This window comes from Mustela nigripes, chromosome 4 (assembly GCF_022355385.1).
Source record: "Mustela nigripes isolate SB6536 chromosome 4, MUSNIG.SB6536, whole genome shotgun sequence".
NCBI classification, from domain to species: Eukaryota; Metazoa; Chordata; class Mammalia; order Carnivora; family Mustelidae; genus Mustela; species Mustela nigripes.
Genome location: NC_081560.1, coordinates 23,045,703 through 23,072,588, shown reverse-complemented (window position 1 = coordinate 23,072,588; position 26,886 = coordinate 23,045,703). Strand labels below are relative to the sequence as shown.

Genomic DNA, 26,886 nt, shown 5'->3' with positions numbered 1-26,886 from the left:
CTCCGGGTTTTGCGTTCTGGGGGGTACTGTTTTGTGCCTGGCTCGCCACGTCCGCGCCTGGGCCGCGTCTCTCACCGAGTCCCTCCTGTTTGCCTACAGAAGGGCGGAGAGCGGTGGGGTAGTGTTATTGTAACAGTTCTCTGCCACCTCCCACCAGCCGGCCTACCTGTGTCCTCCAGCGCTGCCCCAAGGCCACATCCCGAGAGGAGGGTGCGTCTGCCAGGAAAGTCGTGTTCGCTGACTTTGAGGGTGTAAAAACGGGGCGGGGGGAGGGGAGAAAGTCGGAAGACACTGTGTGATTAAAACAAACACAAAAAACTTTGATACAATTTTAAAGAAAAGCTGACTGCTTCGAGCTTCCATGTTTGGCTGCATACTTCTGTCAGCGACGGGAAATAATTTTTAAAGCTTTAGTAGGGAATTGTATTTTACCTTTTTTGTTGCTTTTAGCTGTGTAGATCTTAGTTCTCATTTTTGGCATGCTGTGTGGAGAAGTAAAGTTAATTTCCAACAGCTGCCCTGATTAAGAGCATTGTTAGGTGGTCGGTAGTTTTGAAAGCAGCTTTTGCACCGCGGCAAAAATTTCCTACTAAAGTTGTAGGATCTCAATTCCTGATTGTATAAATTCCCAGAGTAATGTCTCTGAGAATTGAATTGCGATCACTTCCTGGTGGCATGTACCATAAAGTCAACGTTAATGAATTGGGAATAAGGTTGCTTCTAATACGGCTTAGTAGTCGTGAAGTAGAGGACGTGTCATCTCTGATAAATTTATTTTTTGCCTGAGAGTGGAATACACAAGACAAATACATGTCTGACCTCATCCCTTGAATTTAGTTAACCAGGTAACAATGGCCATCGCTGAAGAATTTAAGTATTATAGTGCAAACCTGTAAATTGTATTTGCGGGTAGAGGATGAGTTGCCTAGGCCTAATCTGAGTTTTACAGTGATTCAGGGGTCTCCAGTAGGATTTTTTGGGGGGGAGGGGATTGCAATAGGAGGACCATGAACTGATAAAGGTGAATTGGGCATGCCTAAGTGGATGGTACTTGGTTGCAGCTTTGACATCAACTCCTATTGATAACTCTCAATATAATTGTTGGCTTTGTTCATTTAATGATGTGTCACATGATATGTATTTGTGGCATTTTCTATATGCTACACTAGTACAGGAGATAGGTAACTGATATTAACACAAATTTACTATAACGTGGGTATGTTGGGGTGTTAGAAGGACAGAGGTGTAGCCAGGGATAGCCACTGGAGATGGTAGGTTGTAACATCCTAGATCCTTTGTGAACTCTTTTTTTTTTTTTTTTTTTTTAAAGATTTTATTCATTTATTTGACAGAGAGAAATCACAAGTAGATGGAGAGGCAGGCAGAGAGAGAGAGGGAAGCAGGCTCCCTGCTGAGCAGAGAGCCCGATGCGGGACTCGATCCCAGGACCCTGAGATCATGACCTGAGCCGAAGGCAGCGGCTTAACCCACTGAGCCACCCAGGCGCCCTCCTTTGTGAACTCTTAAATAAGGGTGTTGGTTGGTGTTGTAATTTATGTATTAGAGTTAAAACAGCTGAAATAACACTTTGCCTGTTGCTGCCTGATAGCCAGTTCCAGTAAGGGGAATTGGGGGTTGGAGAGCAGGCAGGAACTGCTTTGCTGCCAAGTACTGTCCAACTAATACAGTAAAATATATTGGTATATAAAAAATGCAAGACATTGTATTAGGAACTGTAGAAAGATACTAATTTGTAATAGCTGAGAGTCCTGCCTTTTAAAAATGTAGTGTCTATAGGGGAGCTAAGGAGACAACTTAAAGTACCCTATGATCATTATTGTGGAGTGGTACAAACAAGTTTTATAAAAGTTGAAAGGAATGCGTACGGATTACTTCCAGATGGAGTAATTGTCGTAGATATGTCTTTTCATTTAGGACTTTAAAATTTATAGACATTTGGCACCAAAGGGAGTTTGAGCTAAAATAAATACCAAATTCTCAAGGACTTTTTGTGTGTTAAGCATGCACTGCAGCATTGCAACCAGAAAACAAAACTCCTATCTCTGCATTTTGCAAGGCATTCCTATGGCCATTAATTATGTGTTAAAGTTTCATCAGCCTCAAAGGAAACTTTTTTCTCCCAGAGTTTTTAGAACTTTTTTCTTAATGTTTTCACTCTGTAACGAGAAAATTTGAAAGTTTGTACTGAGCTGCTTTGGTTATAAAACTAAAGAAACCTGAGTAATGGTTTGTCATTCTCAAAGCTCTTCTTTAGGCAAATTTTGCAGTTTTTGTATTCTCAGCTGTCATATAAATGTGTGTTCTCAGTACCACAAATAATTTAATTAGAATGTGTTCATGATCTGATGTAAATTTGCTTTGTCACTAGAGAAATATTGAACAAATGGTTTCTCATTATGACTTTTACCGGATCACAAAGGATGACATTATTCCTTGGATGTGATAATCCATTGTGGTGCTTGCACTAAAATTGTAAGTGAGGAATGTCAAATAAACAGATAGCTTTAATTTCTATATTTCATAACATTCATAACAGCCTTAGTACATTTACACTGCTGTTAGGCTGTTCCCCCAACCCAAGATGATGTAGACACTTAGGGAGTGAGATCCTGTTTGTGCTACATTATAGAGGATTGCCTTTTTTTTTTTTTTTTCTTTTCTTTTTTTTTGCTGATTATCCAGCTCAGAGAACTGGAATTTTACTACCACACCCATTTCTCCCACTTGTTAACTTTGAGCAATGGGTCTTTGGTCAACCAAAATACCTGTGGGATCACTCAATGCTGATGTTCTTGAGAAGTTGTATTTAATCCAGACATCTGAATTTTCCTGGAACAATTTCAGTGTTCTGTGACCAATGACTGGGAACAAAGGGAGGGATATGGCAAGAATTTAGAGCTTTCAAGGAAATTTTTGAATGGATAAAATAAATTCATTCTTAAGGCTAGTCTTTGTTATTGAAAGAAATTTAGGCTTGTGCTGTTAATCTTTTCTCCTTATAAATTAACTGGAGCAGTCCATGAAAGTAACTGTGGAAGACCATTATTGGTGAGATATTTCAAAAGGATGATAGTTACGTGATATCTTTCCTGTTCTGTTTAATTTATGTCTCTAATATGGCATTATCTAATAGAAATATAGTACATGTCACATGAATATAGTTTCACCTGAAATTGTTAAACAGATTAAATTGATTTTAATAATTTAATCCAGTACATACAGAATGCCATTTTTCTTTGTAAAGTGTAACATTTGATCACAGCTTAATTTACACCAGCCACAGTTCAAGTGCTTAGCAGCTGCATGTGATTCATAGCTATTATCCTGAACACTACAGGTCTAGAGTTTTTTTCAAAGATTCTATTTATTTTATTTTAGAGAGAGCGCACATGCAGGATCCAGGGGAGGGACAGAGGGAGAGAGAGAAACAGACTTTCCAGTGAGCAGGGAGCCCAACATGGGGCTCAATTCCAGGACCCTGGGATCATGATCTGAGCAGAAGGCAGACACTTAAACGACTGAGCCACCCAAGCGCCCCTAAATTTTTTTTTTTTTTTTTTTTTTTTGAGAAAAAAAATTAGATGTTACCCTTGGCGAAGGAGAGACAGAATTTTGGAAAGAGAAACTTAGAGGTCATTTGAGAAATAGGAGATGGGGAGATGCTTTTTCTACAGCCATTGATTTACCTTCTAGATCACATGATAAAAGTTCATGCAACTAAGTATTTCTGTTTTCCTGATATCCTGTTTTCCATTGATGTGTAGCTGTGATGAAGAGGGAAGGAGAAAGAGAAGGGCCATTTAGTCTTCCATCATTTGGTTTCAGTTTGAAAAAATAGAGATGCTTCAGAAATAACTACACTAACATGGTTCTCAAATACCTTGTGTGAAAAGTTGTTTTATACTGTTCTCACATCTTCCCATATAAAATAACCTTTGTCTTGGGGGATATCCTTTGTTTCTACTTGAAAATTTTTATGTACTGTATGGATTTAGATAAATCTAGTACAGTCTTTTTTTTTTTTTTAAGTGTCTATAGTCATAGAACAAGAGGCCTGTGCGAAAGTTTCTGATAGTCAGGAGTCGGTATACTATATGTGGGTACAAAGAGTGTATATTTTTTAGAAGTTATTCATTTATTTATTTTTAGAAGTTATTTAAAACGCAGGGTTTTTCATTGTCCACTGCAGAGAGACGAAATTAGGACCATTGGCTTTGTCCATCACGCAGTCCTTGTGACCTTTTTAAGTAGGTTCATCAGTGGTAGATGGAAAGCTAGATTTCCGGGGATGTCTGGGTGGCTCAGTCGGTTAAGCGGTTGACTTGATCCTCGGATCAAGTCCCTCATCAGGCTCCTTGCTTGGTGGGGAGTCTGCTTCTCCCTCTGCCTGCTCTGCCTGTTCTGCCTGTAGCTAGCTCTCCCTACTTCTGCTCTGTCTCTCTCTCTCTCTCTTTTCTCTCTGACAAATAAATAAAATCTTAAAAAAAAAAAAGATTTCAGGGTGGCAGTAGATAGTGTGGGCTTTCTGCTCGGCGGGGAGCCTGCTTCCTCCTCTCTCTCTGCCTGCCTCTCTGCCTACTTGTGATCTTTGTCTGTTAAATAAATAAAATCTTAAAAAAAAAAAAAGAATAGGGAAAGGAGCCTTTAGAGGCATGGGATTGGAAGGTTAATGGAAAGAGAAAGGGAAAGGGATGGATAGATGATAAAGTAGAAGCTCTTGGGCTCAGGTTATGATCTCAGGGTCCTGGGATGGAGTCCCGCATAGGGCTTTCTGCTCAGCAGGGGGCCTGCTTCCCTTCCCCTCTCTCTGCCTGCCTCTCTGCCTACTTGTGATCTCTCTCTGTCAAATAAATAAATAAAATATTTAAAAAATAAAAAAGCAGAAGCTCTTTTACTCTTGAATTCTCTTATCCTTGTTATCAAGATGTTAAGCTTCAAACTTAAATGTAGTTTTGCCTCTAAATCAGCGAGCTACTGTTAATTTCTGTATGTTACATGTATCAGAACTTTGTACAGTATCTTTTCCAGCCTTGGTAATGGGCTTTGGCATTTATTCCTATTGTAACATTTGGGGTTTGCAGGGGTTGTCATGGAATTATGCAAGAATTGTTAGGGCATTTTATTCTGAGGATGTAAATAATTATATATAAAATTTTCCTAAATGTGAAGTTTCCTTATTAATAGGCATAAAGAAAGTCTTCTGTTGCAGTGACTTGATTTTACTTGATTTTTTAAACCGCTAACATACAGATACTGTTTGGATGTATCACAAAATAGATATTTATTGTGGAAAATAACAGAGTTGTTTCTTGTCCTTAAAGAGTTTTATTGGTCTAGAGAATTGTTTGTAGTTCGAGATGGAAGTTTTATTTTGCCCTAAAATAAAGGCATACTCATTTTGGCATTTAAGAGAGCCATTAAATCTTTTAATTTTCTTCTGTTCGCTGATTTGATTGATCATTTGATTTATTGAAGGGCAAGCTAAAGAGTTATTCTAGAGCAGCATGTTTTACTTTAAAAAGTTTATGTCTTAAGGGGCGCCTGGGTGGCTCAGTGGGTTAAGCCTCTGCCTTCAGCTCAGGTCATGATCTCAGGGTCGTGGGATTGACCCCTGCATCAGGCTCTCTGCTCAGCAGAGAGCCAGCTTCTCCCCCCCCTTTCTCACTGCCTGCCTCTCCACCTACTTGTAATCTCTCTCTCTCTCTCTGTTAAATTAAAAAAAAAAAATCTTAAAGAAAAATAAAGTTTATGTCTTAGGAATAGATATGTGAGGGTCCCTGGGTGACTCAGTTGGTTAAGCGACTGCCTTTGGCTCAGGTCATGATCCTGAAGTCCCGGGATCGAGTCCCACATCGGGCTCCCTGCTAGGCAGAGAGTCTGCTTCTCCCTCTGACCTTTCTCCACTCATGCTCTCTCTCTCTCTCATTCTCTTTCTGTCTCAAATAAATAAAATCTTGGGGGGGTGAGTAAAGATTTTATTTATTTGACAGACGGAGATCACAAGTAGGCAGAGAGGCAGGGGGGGGGGGGGGGCAGGCTCCCTGCTGAGCAGAGAGCCCGATGTGGGGCTCGATCCCAGGACACTGGGATCATGACCTGAGCTGAAGGCAGAGGCTTTAACCCACTGAGCGACCCAGGCGCCCCCAAGGTATGTGATTTTTCTTCAGTCTCGTTTTTTAGTCTGGAGAAATAGCTTGAAAATGTTTTCTTTGCAACTAGTATTGAAAAGAGTTTTAAGGGCGCCTGGGTGGCTCAGTGGGTTAAGCCGCTGCCTTCGGCTCAGGTCATGATCTCAGGGTCCTGGGATCGAGTCCCGCATCGGGCTCTCTGCTCAGCAGGGAGCCTGCTTCCTCCTCTCTCTCTCTCTCTCTCTCTCTGCCTGCCTCTCTGCCTTACTTGTAATCTCTCTGTCAAATAAATAAATAAAAAATCTTTAAAAAAAAAAAAAAAAAAAGAAAAGAGTTTTAATAATATTTAAAAAGTAATATACAGAGGTGGTACACAGTATGTATTCATTTACCAAATATAGACAACAGAGTACAATATTAAAGTCCACTCCACACAAGCCTCACCACCCCACCCATCTCTTCTCCCTTGAAACTGGGGGTTACAGCTCTTTTCATATAGATGTTTATTCTTCCACGCCAATTTTGCACATATGTCTTCTATTTTATACAAATAAAAACAACCTCAGAGGTTGTTTGGTTTCTCTTTTTACATAAATTTTAACATTGTTTTGCAAATTGCTCTTTTGTTCGCTTAACATGTCTTCATGAATTCTCCATTGCAGCTTAAATAGATCCACCTTCTACCTTCCTGTAGTTTCCCATAATATAGATTTAATATGTATTTACTAGTTCTCTGGTTTAGTTTGTTTTCCTTTTTTTTTTATCATTATAAACGTTCATTATTGAATATATTTGTGCAAGTGTCTTGTATACATATTTGGGCGTTTTGATGGGATAGCATGAAACAGAATACTGATAAAGTTTCAGAAGCATAGCTGAGTTCTGACATTGGTGTGAACAGCTTAAGAAAAGTCCCACCTTCTTCCCATTTCCCTAGCAGTCTCATGGTCATTGTTTCTTACGGGTTTTCGTCAGTCTTACCAACCATCCAGTAAGAGTATTTTTTTGAGAATGGGCATCCCAGGAGTGACTGCTTCCTGTCATCTCCTTAGAGGTGTTTGTGTTTGACTTACTCATGCTGTCCTATTTACATAGAATATTTTCTACAGTCTGTTGATGACTCCTCTGCCATTTCAGGACCTTCTCCCCCTTCCCCACTACACTGCTTTCCCAGGTATGGAGTACAGTGTCCTTATGTGCTTTGCAGCCTGAAAGTTATTCATGGAAGCCTCAGGTTGTGCTTTTGTATAATCATCTCTCTAGGTTGTGTTGGGATTAAACCTATTTCTCTGTTTGCTTTCTTCCAACCTTTAAGGAATATTAATGTAACATGCTCACCATTAGTTGTTGTAAGCATTTCTTTAGTTTACTGAATCCAAAGGACTCTATAAATCCAAGGTAATGCAATGTAACTTCCTTTACTATTTGTGGATTACAAGAAAAACATACACTGAAATATGTCTAATCTGTTGGCATACTTAATTTCTTTATCCCCTGGAACAATTCATTCTAGCTCCCAGTACTTTCAGGCAGGATCAGATATATGGAGTTTATTCATATTAAGTATATTTTCAGGTCAGATTTTTTTTCCAAGCTTTTTCTTACTTATTTGTCAAGAGAGAGAGCACAAGCAGAAATGGAGCCTGACCTGAGCCAAAGGTAGGCACTTAACAAACTGAGTTACCCAGGCACCCCTAAGAGAAATAATTCTTTTTTTTTTTTTTTTTAATATTTATTTATTTGAAAGAGAGAAAGTGAGACAGAGCATGAGCAAGGAGAAGGTCAGAGAGAGAAGCGACACCCCGTGGAGCTGAGAGCCCGATGCGGGACTCAATCCCAGGACTCCAGGATCATGACCTGAGCCGAAGGCAGTCGTCCAACCAACTGAGCCACCCAGGCGTCCTGAGAAATAATTCTTAATCAGGAAGAAACAAGATAGGGTGTTTGTATGATTGTGGCTTTATTATTATTTTTTTTAAGATTTTATTTATTTGAGAGAGAAGGAGAACATGAGCAGGGGGAGGGACAGAGAGAGAGGGACAAACAGACTCCATGTTGAGCGGGGAGCCCAATGCAGGACTCCGTCCCAGAACCCTGGGATGCTTAACTGACTGAGCCACCCTGGCATCCCTCAGGTCAAATTTCTTAAGATATTACTTTGGCTATTTGAGAGGTTAGTTAAAATAGTGGTTCACAGCCTGGCTGCCTTTTAAAAATATTAATAGGGGTGGGACTTAGTGACATATTTTCTTAAAAGTCTTTGGGTAATTCTAGGGTACATTTTAGATTCAGAACCACTAAGTTAGAAGTTCTGCTGAAAGAATTTTCACGTTTTTAAAAATATTCACATATAAATTGTGAGCCCTTGGACTAGATGATTCCATTAGTGACATCCCTAGGGAAGTAGAAATCTGGCTAGCATAATCTTCAAATTAGGGTAAAGTAGTTAATGCATTTACCTTTCATGTGATGCAGTGGTCCTCTGAGCCATTTACTAGTTTCCTAGGGCTGCTCTAACAAATTAGCACAAACTGGGTGGCTTAAAAGGTCAGATGCTTATTATTCTCTCATAGTTCTAGAGGCTAGAAGTTAGAAATCAAGGTGTTGGCTGAGCCATGCTCTGTCTGAAGGCCCTTGGGGAAGATCCTTCCTTCCCTCTTCCTAGCCTCTGGGGTTGCCAGGAATCCTTGACATTCCTTGACTTGCGGATGCATCATTCTAATCCGCCATTCATAAAAGGTCAGGTGCTTTTTATTGGCATTCTTTTCTCTGTGTGACTGTCTAAATTTCCCTCCTTTTATAAGGGTATCAGTCATTGGATTAGAGCCCACCCTGTAATCCAAAATGACCTCAGTTTAACTTAATTACATCTGCAAAGATCCTGGTTTTTTTTTAAGATTTTATTTATCTGATAATTAAGATATTATTTATTTGACAGAGCACAAGCAGGGGGAGCAAGAGAGGGAGAAGCAGGCTCCCACTGAGTACGGAGCCCAATATGGGACTCGATTCCAGAACCCTGGGATCATGACCTGAGCCAAAGGCAGACGCTTGACGACTGAGCCACCCAGATGCCCCTAAGGTCACATTCATGCGTACTGGCCCGTTAGGACTTCAGGATATATATATATCTTTTGGGGGGACACAAACCCACAAACAAGCCTCATGCCTAATAACTACCTGCCTATCCAGTAAGGGAGCCATTGGTTACAAGTGGAAATGAGTAAGAGATTTTCTGAATTTACAAAAACTGACTCCCTGCGCGGGGGAAGGCATTCAGAATCCATGTTCTACTGGTGAAAGATTAGTTAAAATATGAAAGTTGGGGAAATCTTTGCTCTTTATTTTTAATTTGATAGTTTTTTTCTCTAAGACCTACTGTCTATAGACAATACTGTGGGGCATCTGTAAAGTATGCTAAACAAGTTACTATTCTGCACCCTCTCTGCGATTTTTTGGTCAGGATTTTTTAGTAAAGTGTCCAAGCCTTGTGCTTGTTCATTAGACTCAGCTGTGACTGCCAATATTCTGAAGGTATGGAGTAGGACCTGGGGTCTGTCTGTGCTTTGAACAGTACTCCAAGCATCCTCATGCCGGGGAAAGTAGGGGAAACACAGTATAAGGAATGCCGAAGCAGTGCTCTCCGTCACATTTGAATGGTTTGATCTCTGAAGGTGGTTTGAAGTTGACCATGGATATGGGAGACAACTTGTTGCTATATATAGGACAAAGAATCTGCTCAAATAGTTTGTGGTTCCTGATCTAATTATCACTATTACCACCTGAGAAACATTTACAACTTCAGGTGCATGCATTCAACTTCAGAAATTCTAATTGAATGGGGGAATTTTTTTAAAGCTTCTTAGGTGATCCTAATAACCAGCCAGTTTTAAAGACCAGATCCCTGATATATAGTACAAAAAGTAAAGTTTTTTGTAGTCAGTAGGTCTGAATTTAAATAAAGTTGGTCTTTTCGCTTTTAGGAGTAAGAACTTGGGCAAGAAGATTAATGTGTTTTAAAAGGGAGCCTACTTACAGGGTGGATATTTTAACTGATTCTTTGTCAGCTTCCAATCATGTGAAGGAAACTGGTGAAAATTCCTCACCATAATATTAGAAAGTGATAGTCTACCATTCTTATTTTTTGGATTAAGTAATAATATTTGGGATAATATCAGATTAATAAGTGGATATGAGCTTTTAATTTCTTATTTGATTATAGAGCACACTGTTTCCTGAATTAACTAACCTTTGTTTTTCTTTAAGATCTAATTATCATGGACCTGGGACAGTTTCTTATGTGCCTGTCCCTGTGCACAGCCTTTGCCTTGAGCAAGCCCACAGAAAAAAAGGACCGTGTACACCATGAGCCTCAGCTCAGCGACAAAGTTCATAATGATGCTCAGAGTTTTGATTATGACCATGATGCCTTCCTGGGTGCCGAAGAAGCGAAGACCTTTGATCAGCTGACACCTGAAGAGAGCAAGGAAAGGCTTGGGTAAGGCACCAGCTCTCAGGGGGCTAAAGTAATTACATTTCATTACAAATCGGCTCATTCTTTTTTTTTTCTTCTGGCTTGGCCACCCAGTAGGACTGTTTTGAACTACATTTTCTGAAAGCTAACCACAGAATTGCTACCACTAAAATTTAATTAATTGCTTGCTTTCATAAATATCTCCACTAACAGTTTTACCTCATTCTACAAAGCAAAGTCATTTTTCTTAAAAGTACCAAATGCTACCACACCCAAATTGAAATGCATCTTATTTCCAAAGGAACATTACATGGGGGGCCTCTTATCCCTGATAGTTTTAATTTTTAAAAATGATCTGTGACCTATTGATTGTTCCTCAAGCCAAGCCTTTGAGTGGAAAATAAACTGCAAATGAGACCCCTGGGCTAATTTCTATAGTTTGTGATTTCTGAGAATATCCTTCACCCTCTTTGTTTTCATTCTCAGATATTTGCTTAATTAAAAACAAGAGCCTTTTAGAAGATTATAATAAGTAACAGTCTTTTTTTTTTTTTTTAAGATTTTATTTATTTATTTGACAGAGAGAGAGAGATCACAAGTAGACAGAGAGGCAGGCAGAGGGAGAGAGAGAGAAAGAGGGAAGCAGGGTCCCTGCTGAGCAAAGAGCCTGATGCGGGACTCGATCTCAGGACCCTGAGATCATGACCTGAGCCGAAGGCAGTGACCCAACCCACTGAGCCACCCAGGCACCCCAATAAAGTAACAGTCTTAATGTTGAGTGTGAGTTGCCTTTTTTTTTTTTTAAGATTTTATTTATTTGAAAGAGAGAGAGTGAGAGAGAGTGAGCATGAGCAGGGGGAAAGGGAGAAGCAGACTCCCCTGCTGAGCAGGGAGCCTGACTTGGGGCTTGATCCCAGAACTCTAGGATCATGACCCGAGCCAAACGCAGTCACTCAAGCAACTGAACCACCTAGGTGCCCCTGTGTTGCTGTTTTAATAACAGGTGGGCCATAGTTGGGTTCTGTGGCTCTCAGCAGGCGTCTTTTAACCTAGTGAGTTGATTTGGTGGAATCCCAATTGATTATTTCTGAGGATCTAAGAATGTCTTTTTTTTTTTTCTTTTGGCTCATCCAAACCCTTCCTTTTCGAGGAAATGCATTATTAGTGAACATTTTCTCCTTAATGAGCACCATTGGTGTAACTTTCTGAACTATATTTAAGAGATTTGTTTGGAAAGTTGTATTATGTAAGAATTTCCAAAAGTATTTTGCCATCCTGGATAGGACTGTGAGTAGAAGATGTTATAGAGGGACACCTGGATGACCCAGTTGGTTGAGTGTCTGCCTTCGGCTCAGGTCGTGATCCCAGGGTCCTAGGATCGAGTCCCACATCGGGCTCCCTACTCAGCATGGAGCCTGTTTCTCCCTCTGCCTGCCGCTCACCCTGCTTGTACTTTCTCTCTCGCCAAATAAATAAATGTTTTTTAAAAAAATAAATGAAACAACAAATAAATGTTTGTTTGTTTGTTTGTTTGTTTGTTTTTAAAAAGACATAACAGTTTGTTTTGGGTGATACTTCAGAATAAATTTATTTTATCCTTTTATTGGATTATCTGCAAACTAAAGGATACACTATTTTATTCTTAAACACTGACAGAAATACTCAAAAGATTTTTGCTATGTAGAATGAGAAACTACAAACATTTGAAAATAGGAAAAACAAATACATTAAGGAGTCGGTCTTCTGTTAGGTTGCTTTTCTAACTAAGAGACCATGCTCACTTTTAATTTTAATTTTATAACTCTGCTAACATTTGGGCTAAAAATACGGATGCATGAGGGTGTCCTCAGTCTTCATGTCTTACCTATACTAATGTGCATGTCTAACCCACATTTGGGTCTGCACATGGCTATTCACAGAATTACTCTTAAATAATAAAAGGCATTTAGCCTTTGTGTCAGTCAGTATGTTCTGGCTGTATGTAGGTAGTGGAGCTCTGCTAGCAGTTTTCAGTGGAGAGAATGTTCCTTTTTGTCACTAGTAAATAGCAAAATGTCAGCACATGAGCAGACTCTATATTTGATTAGAATAAGATGGTTAAGACAATGCTTTTCATAAAATGTATGAGTGAATAGTATTTGCTTCTAAATTTTGGAGATAATGAGAAATAATGTTTATTGGAAGTAAGGATTCCAGATGAACTTTTTTTTTTTTTTTTTTTTTTAAACCTGTTCATTGTGGCATTTCTAAACATTGTTTTGTTAGGTAACTACACACCAGAGGTTGGGGACAACAGATTCCCCACCCCCCAGCTGCCTGCTTCCACCTGTGTAGAAGGCAGGTGATTAGGAGAGATGATCCTTGTTAACATATATAGTTGTGGAAATTCACCATTATTTTTAAATCTTCAGTAATATTTAAAAACATTTTGTTTAATAGAGTTTCCCCTTTTTCTTAAGAATGTTGACAGATAGAATATTTTTCCTTATGTGTGTATTCTCCTTCTGCCATCCAAAGGAGTCTTAAGTGTACTTAATTTTCATTTATGCGTCCTTCAAATGAGGTTTATTTGTTTTGAGGTGGTGGCCCTTAATACTCAAAAGTTTTCATCCTTGGCATATTTGCTTCAGAAATGAACTAGAGCAGTTCCTCATCCTTCTTTAGATCACAGGCCAGGCCCTTTAAGAGTCTAAGGAAAGCAAAGGACTACCTCAGAAAAGTACACATATGAATATATATAAAATTTTGCATGCTAAAAATTTCAGGAATATTATGCATCTTCCTGGAGCTTACTTACTTGGGTTCATTAAAACAAAACAAAAAACCCAAAGGATTTGCTTTTTGATTCTTGAAATGTAGAGGCATGTATTACTTCTTAGAAATAACATGAGGTCCACTAAGTACATTATGTCTATCCTGAAATAAATGCTTATTTGGTGGCATCATAACTACATCTGTAGGTTCCTTCAGTGTCACAGGAGAAAAACTCCATTAGCTTTTATAAATTTGCACAGGTTTTAAAAGATCAGAGTTTAGAGCTTAGTGCCTAAAATAGGATATCCTCACTTATACTGTACTTTTACAGCTGCCTACAGGCTTGATGGCCAGCAAGATAAGAATGGCGTGCATATATATATATACATATATATTTATATTTATGTATTTAAGATTTTACTTATTTATTTGAGAGAGTAAGAGAGAGCATGATAGGGGAGAAGGTCAGAGAGAGAAGCAGACTCCCCGTGGAGCTGGGAGCCCGATGTAGGACTCAATCCCAAGACTCCAGGATCATGACCTGAGCCAAAGGCAGTGGCCAACCAACTGAGCCACCAAGGCGCCTGGCTTTTTATATTTTTAAATGGTTATTAAAATATAGAGATATGTGATGAACCATATGTGGCTGACAAAATAAGAAACATTTACTATCTACCCCTTTCCAGAAAAAGTTTGCCAACCTCTGGGTTAAAGCATTTGAGATACGTCTGTGGGAAGAGAGTGGAGTTCAGCCAGCTTTGTTAACAGACGCCCATCTTGAGCAGTCATATGCCTCTTTATCTGAATGAACCTTCTCTTTAGGCCATTTATAATAGTTTAAAATTTTCATTTGAGAATGGGAGGCATTCTGATACCTTACCCTTTTCTTAATGGTACAGTGGCGCTATTGGTAGTCAGTAATACCATTTGGATATAAACTGAATTCATTTGTAGATAATGCAGAGGTGTATAGTGTACTGGTATAACTTAATGTGTTAATACTTTTTTAAACTCTCCAGGGTTGAAGTTGGGAAAAAAATTTTTTTTTTTTTTGTCTTGTGCCTAAGAGAGAGTTTCTTACTACTTTACCTTTTCTATTAACATTTTAGAGCAAAAGCTAGATTACACATTCCCTGAAGAAAAATTACAGAGTTTAAGGACTAGATGGTGAAGGCTAACAACATACCAATATCAAGATGAATCTTTTTTCATAGTGTCAGTAGTACTCTGTGATTTTAATCATTTTCCAGTATTCATGAAATGAATGCAGAGTGGGAAAAGACATTATTTGCTACCAAGTGACAGTCTTTTTCAATCCTGCAAATAGTAGAGCATAGGAGTATGCCAAGATTTCACATCTCTTGGATGTTTTGAAGTTCCCATTCCAAACTGGGCCACTTAATTGGGTGACACTACATAGGTTGTCTGCGCCTCTATAAATGAGTGGTTGCATCCTTAGAGGCTTATATGTCATGCACACATTTCAAAATTCTTAATTAAACTTGAGATGGCAAGCCTGGAAGAAAAGCTCATGAAGGGTGAAGTATATTGATTCTTTAGCTTTGTAGTTTTGCTTTATCATCTGTATCCTCACCCTCTCAGCTTATTAACATTCTCCTAAGCTCGTGTATTTTGGGGCAGACTTTCTTATCACATCGTTTCCTCAGAGTTCTCTGTCTTTGTGGTTATATGTGAAAATTCAACATAATGTATAATTAGCTGCTAGTTGTTTTTTAGAATAAACATACATCAGTCCTTCTGTCTTTGTGTAACTTTGTGGACTTTTTTCCCCTCTGTTTTGGGTGTGTGTGTGTGTTGGGTTTTTGGCTTCTGTTTTTAAATCTTAACTTGAAGTGATCCCAGAACTATCTTTGCATCTTTATATTTTTAACAAAAGTGTTAACCTTTTTTTAAAAAGCAACTGGATTTTTTAAAGTCTGGTTTAAATTTTTGAATTTTTAGAAAACCATATCAGTGGTTGTGATTATTTATCAAGAAGTTGAGATTCTTCTAAAAGCAGTAAAGAAAAATATCAAGATTTGCGTGTTTTTTGATGCAAAGAATGGATAATGCAGATAGGAATGGATAGTCACTCCTGAGTTCTGACTGTTGGCTGACAGTAACCTACCCCTAAAGGGATGAGACTGGGTTTGCTTTTGGATATAAGTGCACCAGCCATGGACTGTGCTTGCCTTATCTGGAGAGCTCATTTCAGACCAGTGACAGGTCACTTAAGAGAAATACTTGCAGTTGCCTGTCTGGAAGGTTTTTTTGGAGACTTTTTTTAATGTCCATGCTTTAGCCCTGGCCAACACCTCTGGTTACAGCACACACCTGGCTTAAGTCTAGAGGGAGCCTTGTGTCCTTTTAACCTCTTGCTGGATTTCTCTGCATTTTCTACAGAAAGATTGTAAGTAAAATAGATGGCGACAAGGACGGGTTTGTCACTGTGGATGAACTCAAAGACTGGATTAAATTTGCACAAAAGCGCTGGATATACGAGGATGTAGAGCGACAGTGGAAGGGGCATGACCTCAATGAGGACGGCCTCGTTTCCTGGGAGGAGTATAAAAATGCCACCTACGGCTACGTTTTAGGTAGGTCCCTGCTATCTGGGGGAAAAAGCCTTATGGAGCTGGCACCTTGAAACGTAACTGTTTTGTCTTGTAGAATGATTGTAGATAAAATAGACGTGGATAAAGATGGGTTTGTGACGGAGGGGGAGCTGAAATCCTGGATTAAGCACGCCCAGAAGAAATACATATATGACAATGTTGAAAACCAATGGCACGAGTTTGATATGAATCAAGACGGCTTAATCTCCTGGGATGAGTACAGAAACGTGACTTATGGCACTTACCTGGGTAAGGGGCAAGATGTCAGCCTGATAGAGACCATGGTCTTGAGTCAAAGAAACAAATGGGTCACACAGTGAAGGAAAGTGCTTATTTTAAATAGTCCAATGCTGAACTGATTTCCCTTTATCTTATTAACTTTCAATGTGTATATTAAGTATTTTATTTAATTTTGGTTTTCTAAGGTCTGGCATCTTCTATATCTTTAGCATTCCAGATAATATTATTTTACCAAATTTTCTTTTTGTGATCCCTCAGAGACCATTGCTGGAGTAGATCTCGTCTAAAAGGCTGCATTGTTTCAATAATGCAAAAGCAAGAGACTGAGATGTCTCTTGACATAGTCACACTAAAGTATTGGACCTGATGGGTATTATATGCAACTGATAAATCACTAATTTCTACCCCTGAAAGTAATAATACTCTATATATTAATAAATTGAATTTTAAAAAATAATATATAAATATATATTTTGATATATAATATATCATATATAAATAATATGTAAATATAAATACTTTTTTTTAAAGTATTGGACCTGAAATTCAAACCAAATTAGATTCCTTTGTAACTCATGGGAATAGAAAAATGACTGTCTTTCCTTAATAAAATAAATATCAAATATAATAGCTTCCCCTTGATAAAATTTAACTCCTTTATTTTAGTATGTCTGCCAACCAAAGTTTAGAAATGAAAATTTCCCATTTGTTTTCTCTGGCACATGAGTTTATCAGCTTGCTACGCAAATGCTTCAAGGCAAATAAATGTGACTTTGATTGCTTTCTGTTTATTTGGTAGCTTATGTGCTTGGGCCACCTGTTCGTAATTTTCTTTTTCTTATTACATTTGCCTGTTGCTGAATGCTAGGTGGCAATCTTACTGAGTTGATGACTTAGGATGTTTTTTTAGTGAGATTCCTGTACTTGGTTACAATTTGAGATGGGAATGTATAAATGTTACTTCTTGCATTTTTATCCTGGAAGTTAGGCAAATTTGTGGGTTAAAGCAGGCATTCTCCACCACTGATTAACAAGCAGTGAGTGTATAATAAGTCTGTTTCCCCCACTGGATAGCCAGCTGTCTGTGTTAGTTACAGGACTGCATGCATTTCTAGTGAAGAAACTTTTATTTCTGTGTTGGGTTTGTTCTCATTCCTAAGACTAAAGTGGCAATCTCTCTTCATGCTTGACACTTAGCCAAGAACCAAACATACCTTTCACCCAATTAAGAACATGTATATTAAAAGTCAGTGCAGATGGAGAGGCACCCCGTGCTTCTTGCTTTCTGGCTGAAAGCCAACACCCTCCTGAGTTATTTGGACTTATAAAAATAGAGTGAAGGGTAGGCTATTGGTGATCTAAACAAAATGGTGTGTTAATAAATCTCCATTCAGACCTACGTAGGCACTCACTTGCTATCCAGAATGAATCTTAAACTCTTTGTATGATTATGTGCGTAGAAATCTGCTCAGAGCTCTGTTGTGGATAGGTCAAATGATTCAATGTAATGGGTATTTCTACTGAGACTGCGTATGCTGAAGCACTTGCTAGAGAAGCTGTATCTTTATAAGACATCTTTCCCTCAAGGCATGTAGATGGTTCGTGCTAAGGTAATGAGGCGACTTACAGAAGTGCTGAGGGGCTTTTTGTGAGTATATTCTTGATTCAGTTTTTGAGTTCAGGCATAAATCATCGTAGCTTTTAACTAAAATCTGTCTTAATGAATCTGCTTTCCACAAAAGGAAGGTTAACTCTGTCTCTGCCACAATTAAAAATTTAAAAATACCGAGATCCATTTTGGCTGTACCAAAACTAGATCAAGAGCCTGCCCCAAATGATACTGGCTGGATAGCACAGAAAACGTACTTAGGATAGATCTGGCACTCCAAGCAATGACAGCAAACACAGGAGTTTAGTTACTAAAAGTCAAGTTTTTTTTTTTTTTTTTTTTTTAAAGATTTTATTTATTTGACAGACAGAGATCACAAGTAGGCTGAGAGGCAGGCAGAGAGAGAGGAGGAAACAGGCTCCCTGCTGAGCAGAAAGCCCTATGCGGGGCTCGATCCCAGAACCCTGGGATCATGACCTGAGCCGAAGGCAGAGGCTTTAACCCACTGAGCCACCCAGGCGCCCCTAAAAGTCAAGTTTTTATCTTCCCTCTTCATCCTTCTGTATATGCATGATTGCAGTCACCATGTTTTACCCTAAGCAGAGAAGAGGGCTCTTTGTTAAGAATCTAGTCTTAATGTATAAGTTGTCTTCTATTACCTTTTTTATTTAAGGTTTTGTTTATTTGACAGGGAGAGACTGCAGGGGGGAGTGGGAGAGAAGCAGGCTTCTCGATGAGCAGGGAGCCCGATGTAGGGCTTGATCCCAGGACGCTAGGGTCAGACACCCAGGCATCTCTTCTATTCTTATTTTTGTTACATAGTTAGTACTGAAACTTCATTTGTTTAGAAGAGATGACTTAGTATCTTTAAAGAGTTGTATATTTTCCTTTAATTCTCCATCTTCAACCTGTTACAGTTTTGACTATCACAGATACTCATGATTCAGTAAGCCATCTTACTGAATTTTGACACTTGACAAAGAATGAAGCTTCAAACTGCCCAACTCTCAAAGTATAGCAGTAGTTTGTTTTTGTTTTCTAAACTGTGCGTAATGTAAAGATTGAACGACAGTATCAGCAATCAGCAGTGTGATGTTAATTGTTAAAGGGGTCCTGTGGGTCTTTTTATAAAACTAGTGTTATATCTTTTTTTATTTGATCAGTATGTTGTAGGAAAGATTGGTTCTTAGGTTTAATGTGACGTCTTTTACATTTCATAATGTCTTCACATGTTTCCTTTTGGTCCACACAGCAGATTGAAAGGGGTTTTTTGCTTGTTTGTTTTGTTTTTCCTACAGATAACTCCTTCCTAACATTTTTTTCAGCTTAAACTGAGTTTCATTCTTCTAGATTCTTATAGAGTCTAAATAACTACTGCTTCTGTAGTTCAGCAAACAGATGTTTAGGTCCAGCTTCAATTTGGTTGTAATCTAATGTTTATTTTTTGTTATGGCTTTATTGAGGTATAATTGACAAATAATACACTGCACATAATTAAAATGTACAATTGATGAATTTTGCCATAGGTATATACCAATGGACCCATCACTACAATCAAGATAAATGAATATAGCCATCACCCAAAAAGTTTCTTCGTGTCCCTTTATAGTTCTCCCTATCCCTGGGTAACCCCTGACCTATTTTCTATAACTCTGGATTAGTTTTGCATTCTATAATCTTACAGAAATGCGGAGGGGGGGGGTATTGGCAAGCAGTACTTATAACTCATGGTAGATCTCTGAGTTGGCTGAAAAAACTAAAGTGTGACCTTCAGAGGATAATATTCTGTTGATTTGAATCAAAGTGGTCTTAATATGAGATAGGAGGTCTTTGATATCTAGCTTCTCAGTGGGGGCCTAATGTTCAATAAAAATAGCAATAGCTAACACTTACTCAGAGCCAACTATAAGCTAGGCACTATTCTGAGCACTTAGATTTTTTCGCTCATGCACACCTCCTAATAGTCCTGAGCAGCAGGCACTGCTGTTATCATTTTACAGATGAGTAGATTGAAGCACACTTTAGTTACTTGCCCACAGTCACACAGCTAGAAGGTGGTAGTTTAGGATTGAAACTGAAATAGTATGACTTTAGAACCACTGTCTCTCAGATATAACCAGAAAGCTTGAACCTTCTAGTAACCTTAACACCAAAAGTAGCAAAGTGTCACATAGTAGGTTACATAGCCAAGGAGCCAGGGTTCCATTGGAATGGCAAACATTTACATTCAATTTGCACCTGACTTTGACTACCAAAACTGAATGCTTTCATACTGTTACAATTTTACCTGTGTAGTCGGGTTATTTCTTCATTGCTTGATTTATCTTTCTTGTAAATTGATTCCTCAGTCCACACATTTTCATGTTTTGTGGCAGTCTTATGATTTGACCTAAACGTTTTGTTTTCTAGATGATCCAGACCCTGATGATGGATTTAACTATAAACAGATGATGGTTAGAGATGAGCGGAGATTTAAAATGGCAGATAAGGATGGAGACCTCATTGCCACAAAGGAGGAATTCACAGCTTTCCTGCACCCTGAGGAGTATGACTACATGAAAGATATAGTAGTACAGGTTGGTGGAGAGTAGTGATTCTCAATGGAAACCCAGTTCCTCTTTTTGTTGCTTATACTGTTTTTCCTCTTTATTCTTTACTCTGTATCTGAAAGAATGACTTGCATTTATTTTTAAGCAAGCTCTAAGCCCCAGTGTCAGGCTTGAACTCACCACCCTGAGATCAAGAATCACATGCAGTACTGACTGAGTCAGCCAGTGCCCCAAGAAAATCCTGGGGTTTTTTGTTTGTTTGTTTTTTAATTAACACATAATGTATTATTAGCCCCAGGAGTACAGGTCTGTGAATCGCCAGGTTTACACACTTCATAGCACATACCTTCCTGAATGTCCATAACCCCACCACCCTCTCTCTACCCCCTACCCCCAGCAACCAAATATCCTGTTTTTAAAAATGTCCCATAACCAGTGATCAGACACTAATAACAGTAATATTGAAGAATTCTCACAGAAGGCAGTTACCAATAAAACAAACTACAGACTTTATAGTTTTATAAACATAAAATATAGACTATAGTTATAGACATACTGGTCACATCTCCTGTTAGAATGACTTCAGCATGACTCGGGCTATTCCACATCATCATGGGCTTAGTGGGATAGTCATTTTTAAACGGTACCAGTGTTTCCCAAGAAGATTCATAGTTATTTTGGGTTGAAGCATAAAAAATAAGTGATGTTTTACCATTTTTTAGCTGGGAAATGGCAGTTTCCTGTGGTCTAACCATACCCACACATAAACATATATGTTTATGCTTTAATGAATGATAAGTTATTGCCTAAATCTCATCCAGATACTTATTTTGTCTCCTCTTCTGTCTAGGAAACAATGGAGGATATAGATAAGAATGCTGATGGTTTCATAGATCTTGAAGAGTATATTGGTAAGTCTGTTTTTACTGTTTTTCCTAGGAGAAGCTGAGAAGCTCTGTGGAAGTGCGTTAGTGCATAGAAATAATTTATCCCATGGGTCAACCCTTAGCGTGTCATTAAGGCCAGATGAGCATGAGGAATAATGGGTTGTGATAAAGCATCTGAAGCAGCACTGTCCAGTCAAAATGTAGATGTGAGGCACATACGTATTTTTACTTTTTTAATAGCCACGTCAAGTTTCTTTAAAACATTATTTTCAATAATATATTTTATTTAACCTAATATTCGAAAATACTATACTTTCTATGTGTTACCAATATAAAGTTAGGATTTTTTTTTATTCTGTGTTCAAAAGCATATTTTATACTTGCAGCACATTTCAGTTCAGACCAGCTACATTTCAAGTTCATGATAACCCCGTGTGGCCAGCGGCTACCATATTGGATAGCAGTGATACAGTGCATCCCAGATGCCTATGTAATTGACAGTAAAGAGTTGCAGGGAGCCTAGGCTGGCATTAGGAAACCCAAGAGAGGAAGGTAGGGAATAGAATAAAAGAGGTTGGTGGGGTGCCTGGGTGGCTCAGCGGGTTGGGCCTTTGCATTTGGCTTGGGTCGTGATTTTGGGGTCCTGGGATTGAGTCCTGCATCGGGCTCTCTGCTCAGCAGGGAGCCTGCTTCTTCCTCTCTCTCTCTCTCTCTTTGCCTACTTGTGATCTCTCTCTGTCAAATAAATAAATAAAATCTTAAAAAGATCCGTGAGTAAATAAATGACCACAAGTTGCTGATTTCTCTTAGATCCTTTCTTTGTTCCTTTTCATGATTTTCTGTTGTGTTTTCTGTCTAGGTCTTCTGTCTCCTTTATTTTCAAACATGTCCTTTGAATTAAACAAGTTATTTCTTTTCTCAGATTTTTACCTAATTACACTTGCTATTTATATATAAGGTTATTTACTTAAATTACTCCCTGAATATTTACCCTTCTTTTCTTCAAAGACTCACTGATGTGTTTTGAGTTTTTTAGAAAAGAGAGATGAGCAGTAGAAGATAGATTTTTTTTTTTTTTTAAACACCAAAATGGTTATTTTTAATGGAGTTCATCAGCACAGCGGAAATAAATGTCTGGGTGCACTTACTGAGCCTGTTTCAAAGTTGAGTATTTCGGCCTTTAAATATTTAATTATTTTATCTTTCGTTCTTGTCTTTTGCCATTTTATCACCATTGCTAAAACTGAGGAACTCATTTGACCCTCCAGAGGAGAGGAATTAAGGTTTATAACTGTTAAGTACCATCATTTATCAAGCACTGAGGTCAAAGAAGGAGATAGATACTTCTTTCTACATCTCTATCATACAGGTCCAAGGGCAGAGGAATTGTATTTTGAAACTATTAAAACTATCAACTGTGTGTATGTATGTTTGTTACTTTCTTTTGTAAATGATCAACTAATGTAAACATTTACACTGAGGATGCAGGGCTTTGTGAACCTGAAAGTCTCCCCCGCAGTGTCTCCCAGTTTCTGGGGATTGTGCTAGTTTCTACCCTGTTGAGGAAAGAGATCATAAACCAGACGGTCATTGTCTCTCATATTTAGCATTAATAAGTCGTCCCTGGAGTTACACTGTTGAGTATTTTTAGTCTTTAAATTTGTTATAGAGGCACCTGGGTGGCTCAGTTGGTTAGACGTCTGCCTTTGGCTTGGGTTGTGATCCCCGAGTCCTGGGTTTGAACTCCATGTCAGATTCTTTGCTCAGCAGGAAGCTGCTTCCCCCTCTCCGCTCCGCCTGCTTGTTCACTCTGTCAAATAAGTAAATACAATTTTTTTTAAAAAATGAAAAATAAATTTGTTATAGAACATTGCATACACATAAAATTAGAATAGTATAATGAACCCTTGTGTACCTATGCCCAGCCCTAACAGCCATCAGCCCATGGCCAGTCCTTTTAAATCTTCAACTATTCCCCCCCACACACTTTTTTAATTTTAATTCTTTTGAAGTAAATACCAGTTATCATCTCATCTCATCTGTAAGCATTGGGTTATGTATCTCTAAAAAATTTTTTTACATAATCTCAAAATTTTTTTGAGATTATATTTTAAAAGGATTAACTCTTTCTTAAATAGAAAATTCAATATTATTGTCATCTTATTTAGCTTTAAAATGTACTTAAATTATGGTGTTTTTTTTTTAAAGATTATTTATTTGACAGAGAAAGAGAGATCACAAGTAGGCAGAACAACAGGCAGAGAGGAAGGGAAGCAGGCTCCCTGCTGAGCAGAGAGCCCGACGCAGGGCTTGATCCCAGGACCATGGGATCATGACCTGAGCTGAAGGCAGAGGCTTTAACCCACTGAGCCACCCAGGCATCCCTGTATTTTTTTTTTTTATATATATAGTATTTAAAATACTGTTAATAGTATGTCTTTCAAAGAGTGCCTAGGGGCTCAAGCATCAAGACTCTTGATTTTGGCTCAGGTAGTGATCTCAGGTCAGGGTCATGAAATTAGCCCCTCATTAGACTGTGCGCTCAGCGTGGAATCTGCTTGTCCCTCTCCCTCTGTTGCCTTGCTTGCTTCTCGCTTGCTCTCTCAAATAAATAAAATCTCTGAAAAAAATAAAAATATATAAAAGTATGGGTTTTTTTCATTCATTTGTTTATTCAAAAGTACCTCTCTTAAGTACACGTTTATTCCATCTCTAATTCAGAATTTCCTCATAGGTGTACTGTGAAAGTTTTTCTTGGCCCGCAGGAGAGCTAGTCCAGCAGCTCATACAAAAACATTTTCTGAATGTGCTGTAACATAGATAAAGAACTAGGAAGTCCTACTTTGAGTTATTCCTTCTTTTTGTTTTGTTTTGTTTTAAAAAAAGGTCTACTCTTAGCCCTCAAATTCAGAAAGACAGCAATACCAGATGACAATAATATAGTTTAGTAACAAGTTCATCCTTTATTCAAGGTAAAATAGTCCACGGATTGGGGAGTGCAATGCCTAACAAGCAGTGGAGCACTTTCCCCAAGGGATTTTGGGCAAAAGTGAGTTTTATAAAGCATTAGAAGTAGTAACAGAAACAGATATGATTGGCTAGAAGGCTAGGGATTTCCTTGTAGGGCTGGCAGTTCCTGTTTTCTAGGGTCAGGTAAGCTGCAATTGTGCAATTGAAGAATTGTGATTGGCATATGTTAAATTTCCTTGCAGGGTGGTATTTCCCCTAAGCGCAGGCTAACTTGGGTTCAAATCGGTGGTGTGGGCCATGCTACCTGAGCCACCTCTATTTTGTGGGTTTCAATGTATGAATTAGCTTTATCACAACTAAATAGCTACCTTTCCTTAGAACTGTTAGACATATATTAGGTGTGTTCCCATATCTTGTATGCAGTGCACATACACTTACTTCGATGTAGTAAACTCAGTAGTCTTCAGACCTCTTCACTCACATAATTCTGAAAGAATTTTGCCAAACAGTATTCCCTTACACATTTTAAAGTTGGCATCTACAGTATTTAAGTAGAAGTTCATATTTTTTAAAAAAAAGATTTTATTTATTTATTTGAGGGAGCAAGTGGGGGTGGGGGTACGGAGAGGCAGAGGGAAAAGCTGACTCCCTGCTGAGCAGGTAGACTGACTTTGGGCTCAGTCCCAGGACCCTGAGATCATGACGTGAGCCAAAGGCAGACACTTAACCAATCGAGCCACCCAGGCGCCCCTAAGTAGACATTTAAACAATTGTGAAGAATCTCTCTCGGCTATAATACTGAATTTTAAAGTACCTTAACTCTTATATAAATCTAGTAAAATTCAAGTACCATAGCAACTTCTTGCCTATAGTGTTCATATAAGTAATTTGAACAAACCAACTTTATTTGTTTATTTATTTATTTTAGTTGCGGGGTGGGGCTGGTAGGAGGAGAGGAGATAGAGAATCCTAAGCAGGCTTCATGCCCCACACAGAACCTGACTCTGGTCTTGATCCCACACCCCTGAGATCATGACCTGAGCCAAAAGCAAGAGTCAGATGGTTGACCAACTGAGCTTTGCAGGTGCCTCTGAACAAACCAACTTCAGAAGATAATTAGGAAAGTCACATTTGGACTGAGTATTCAATAGTCCCCAAAGTTCATTTTTTGAAATGTGATCATGGACATTATAGCATATATATAGCCATCATTTTTAGAGATACATTTTTAAAAGTACTTAGTAATTGGTTTGGGTTTCTAGCATACACTTCTAAAGTTTTCTTTAGAATTTAAAATAGCACCTTTCTAGTAGCAGTACGTTTAGCTAGCTACCTTGGGTGGAAATGGAATGTAGGGAACAGCTATCTTTTAAAAGTTAATCTTTATCTTTCTGGATGCTAGTCATTGCCCTTTATTTCTGCATTTCTTGAGGGCTAAGGATTCTCTTTGCACTCCTATTACAATCAGCTACTAGAAACATTCTTCTTTTTTTTTTTTTTTTAATTTTAATTCAGTTTAGTTAACATATAGTGTATTATTAGTTTCAGGGGCAGAATTTATGCAATTCATCAGTTGCATATAACACCCAGTGCTCTTTGTGTCGAGGGCCATCTCCCCATTATCCTGTCCCCCATCCTCAGTTCCCTATAGTTAAAAGTCTCTTATGGTTTGCCTACTTCTCTGTTTTTATCTTATTTTTCCTTCCCCTGCCTTATGTTAATCTGTTCTGTATCTTAAATTCCACATATGAGTGAAATCATACGGTATTTGTCTTTCTCTTGAGTTATTTTGCTTAGCGTAATACTCTGTAGTTGTTGGAAATGGCAAGATTTCATTCTTTTTGCTGGCTGAGTAATATTCCAGTGTATGACTTTACCATATCTTACCCATTTATCTGTTGGTGGACATCTGGGCTCTTTCCATATTTTGGCTATTAAGTATATTAAGCAGTTGGAAATATTCTTGTTATAAGGTCATTGAGTAAGCCTCAGGAAAATGCCTTGCTTTCTCTGACCTAAAATACCTTTGTAATTGCTACTAGGTTCCAGGCAGATGGATGAGCAAGAAGAGTTAAGCCAGATTACCATGTGGCAGTCTTGAGAAAAAGACAAACTTACCTTTTGTATTATGTACATGTGTGTGCAGGTGACATGTACAGCCATGATGGAAATGCTGATGAGCCGGAGTGGGTAAAGACAGAAAGAGAACAGTTTGTTGAGTTTCGAGATAAGAACCGTGATGGGAAGATGGACAAGGAAGAGACCAAAGACTGGATTCTCCCCTCAGACTATGATCATGCAGAGGCAGAAGCCAGGCACCTAGTCTATGAATCCGACCAGAACAAGGTAAGTCTGGCTAGGCCCAAACAACCTGGTAGTGATCGAAGTCTGTTTCTAGGGAATTGCCTAAAACATTCCTATTGAGGTACATAGAGCATGTAAGGTCTTAATTGGTCTAAGTCTGCTACAAATACTAAGGCGACAATTGAAAATTAACAGGGCAGTGCTAGCTAGGTGATCTCATTTTAGAAATCCCTATGCCCATGGGCGCCTGGGTGGCTCAGTGGGTTAAGCCGCTGCCTTCGGCTCAGGTCATGATCTCAGGGTCCTGGGATCGAGTCCCACATTGGGCTCTCTGC

At 38.6% G+C, this 26,886-nt stretch overlaps 1 protein-coding gene across 2 annotated transcripts in view; it reads left to right on the top strand.

The window, feature by feature from the left end:
• CALU (calumenin) overlaps positions 1-26,886 on the top strand; it is a 30,781-nt gene that overhangs the window by 352 nt on the left and 3,543 nt on the right. Inside the window, exons 2-6 of one of the 2 annotated variants that reach the window (XM_059396457.1) lie at positions 10,416-10,647; positions 16,048-16,241; positions 20,251-20,417; positions 21,241-21,301; positions 26,394-26,593. In XM_059396457.1, coding sequence (XP_059252440.1) covers positions 10,427-10,647; positions 16,048-16,241; positions 20,251-20,417; positions 21,241-21,301; positions 26,394-26,593 — 843 coding nt within the window. In that variant the 5' untranslated portion in view covers positions 10,416-10,426. Of the gene's footprint in view, positions 1-10,415; positions 10,648-15,780; positions 15,975-16,047; positions 16,242-20,250; positions 20,418-21,240; positions 21,302-26,393; positions 26,594-26,886 lie in introns of both variants that reach the window. The other variant, XM_059396456.1, reaches the window with a different exon arrangement.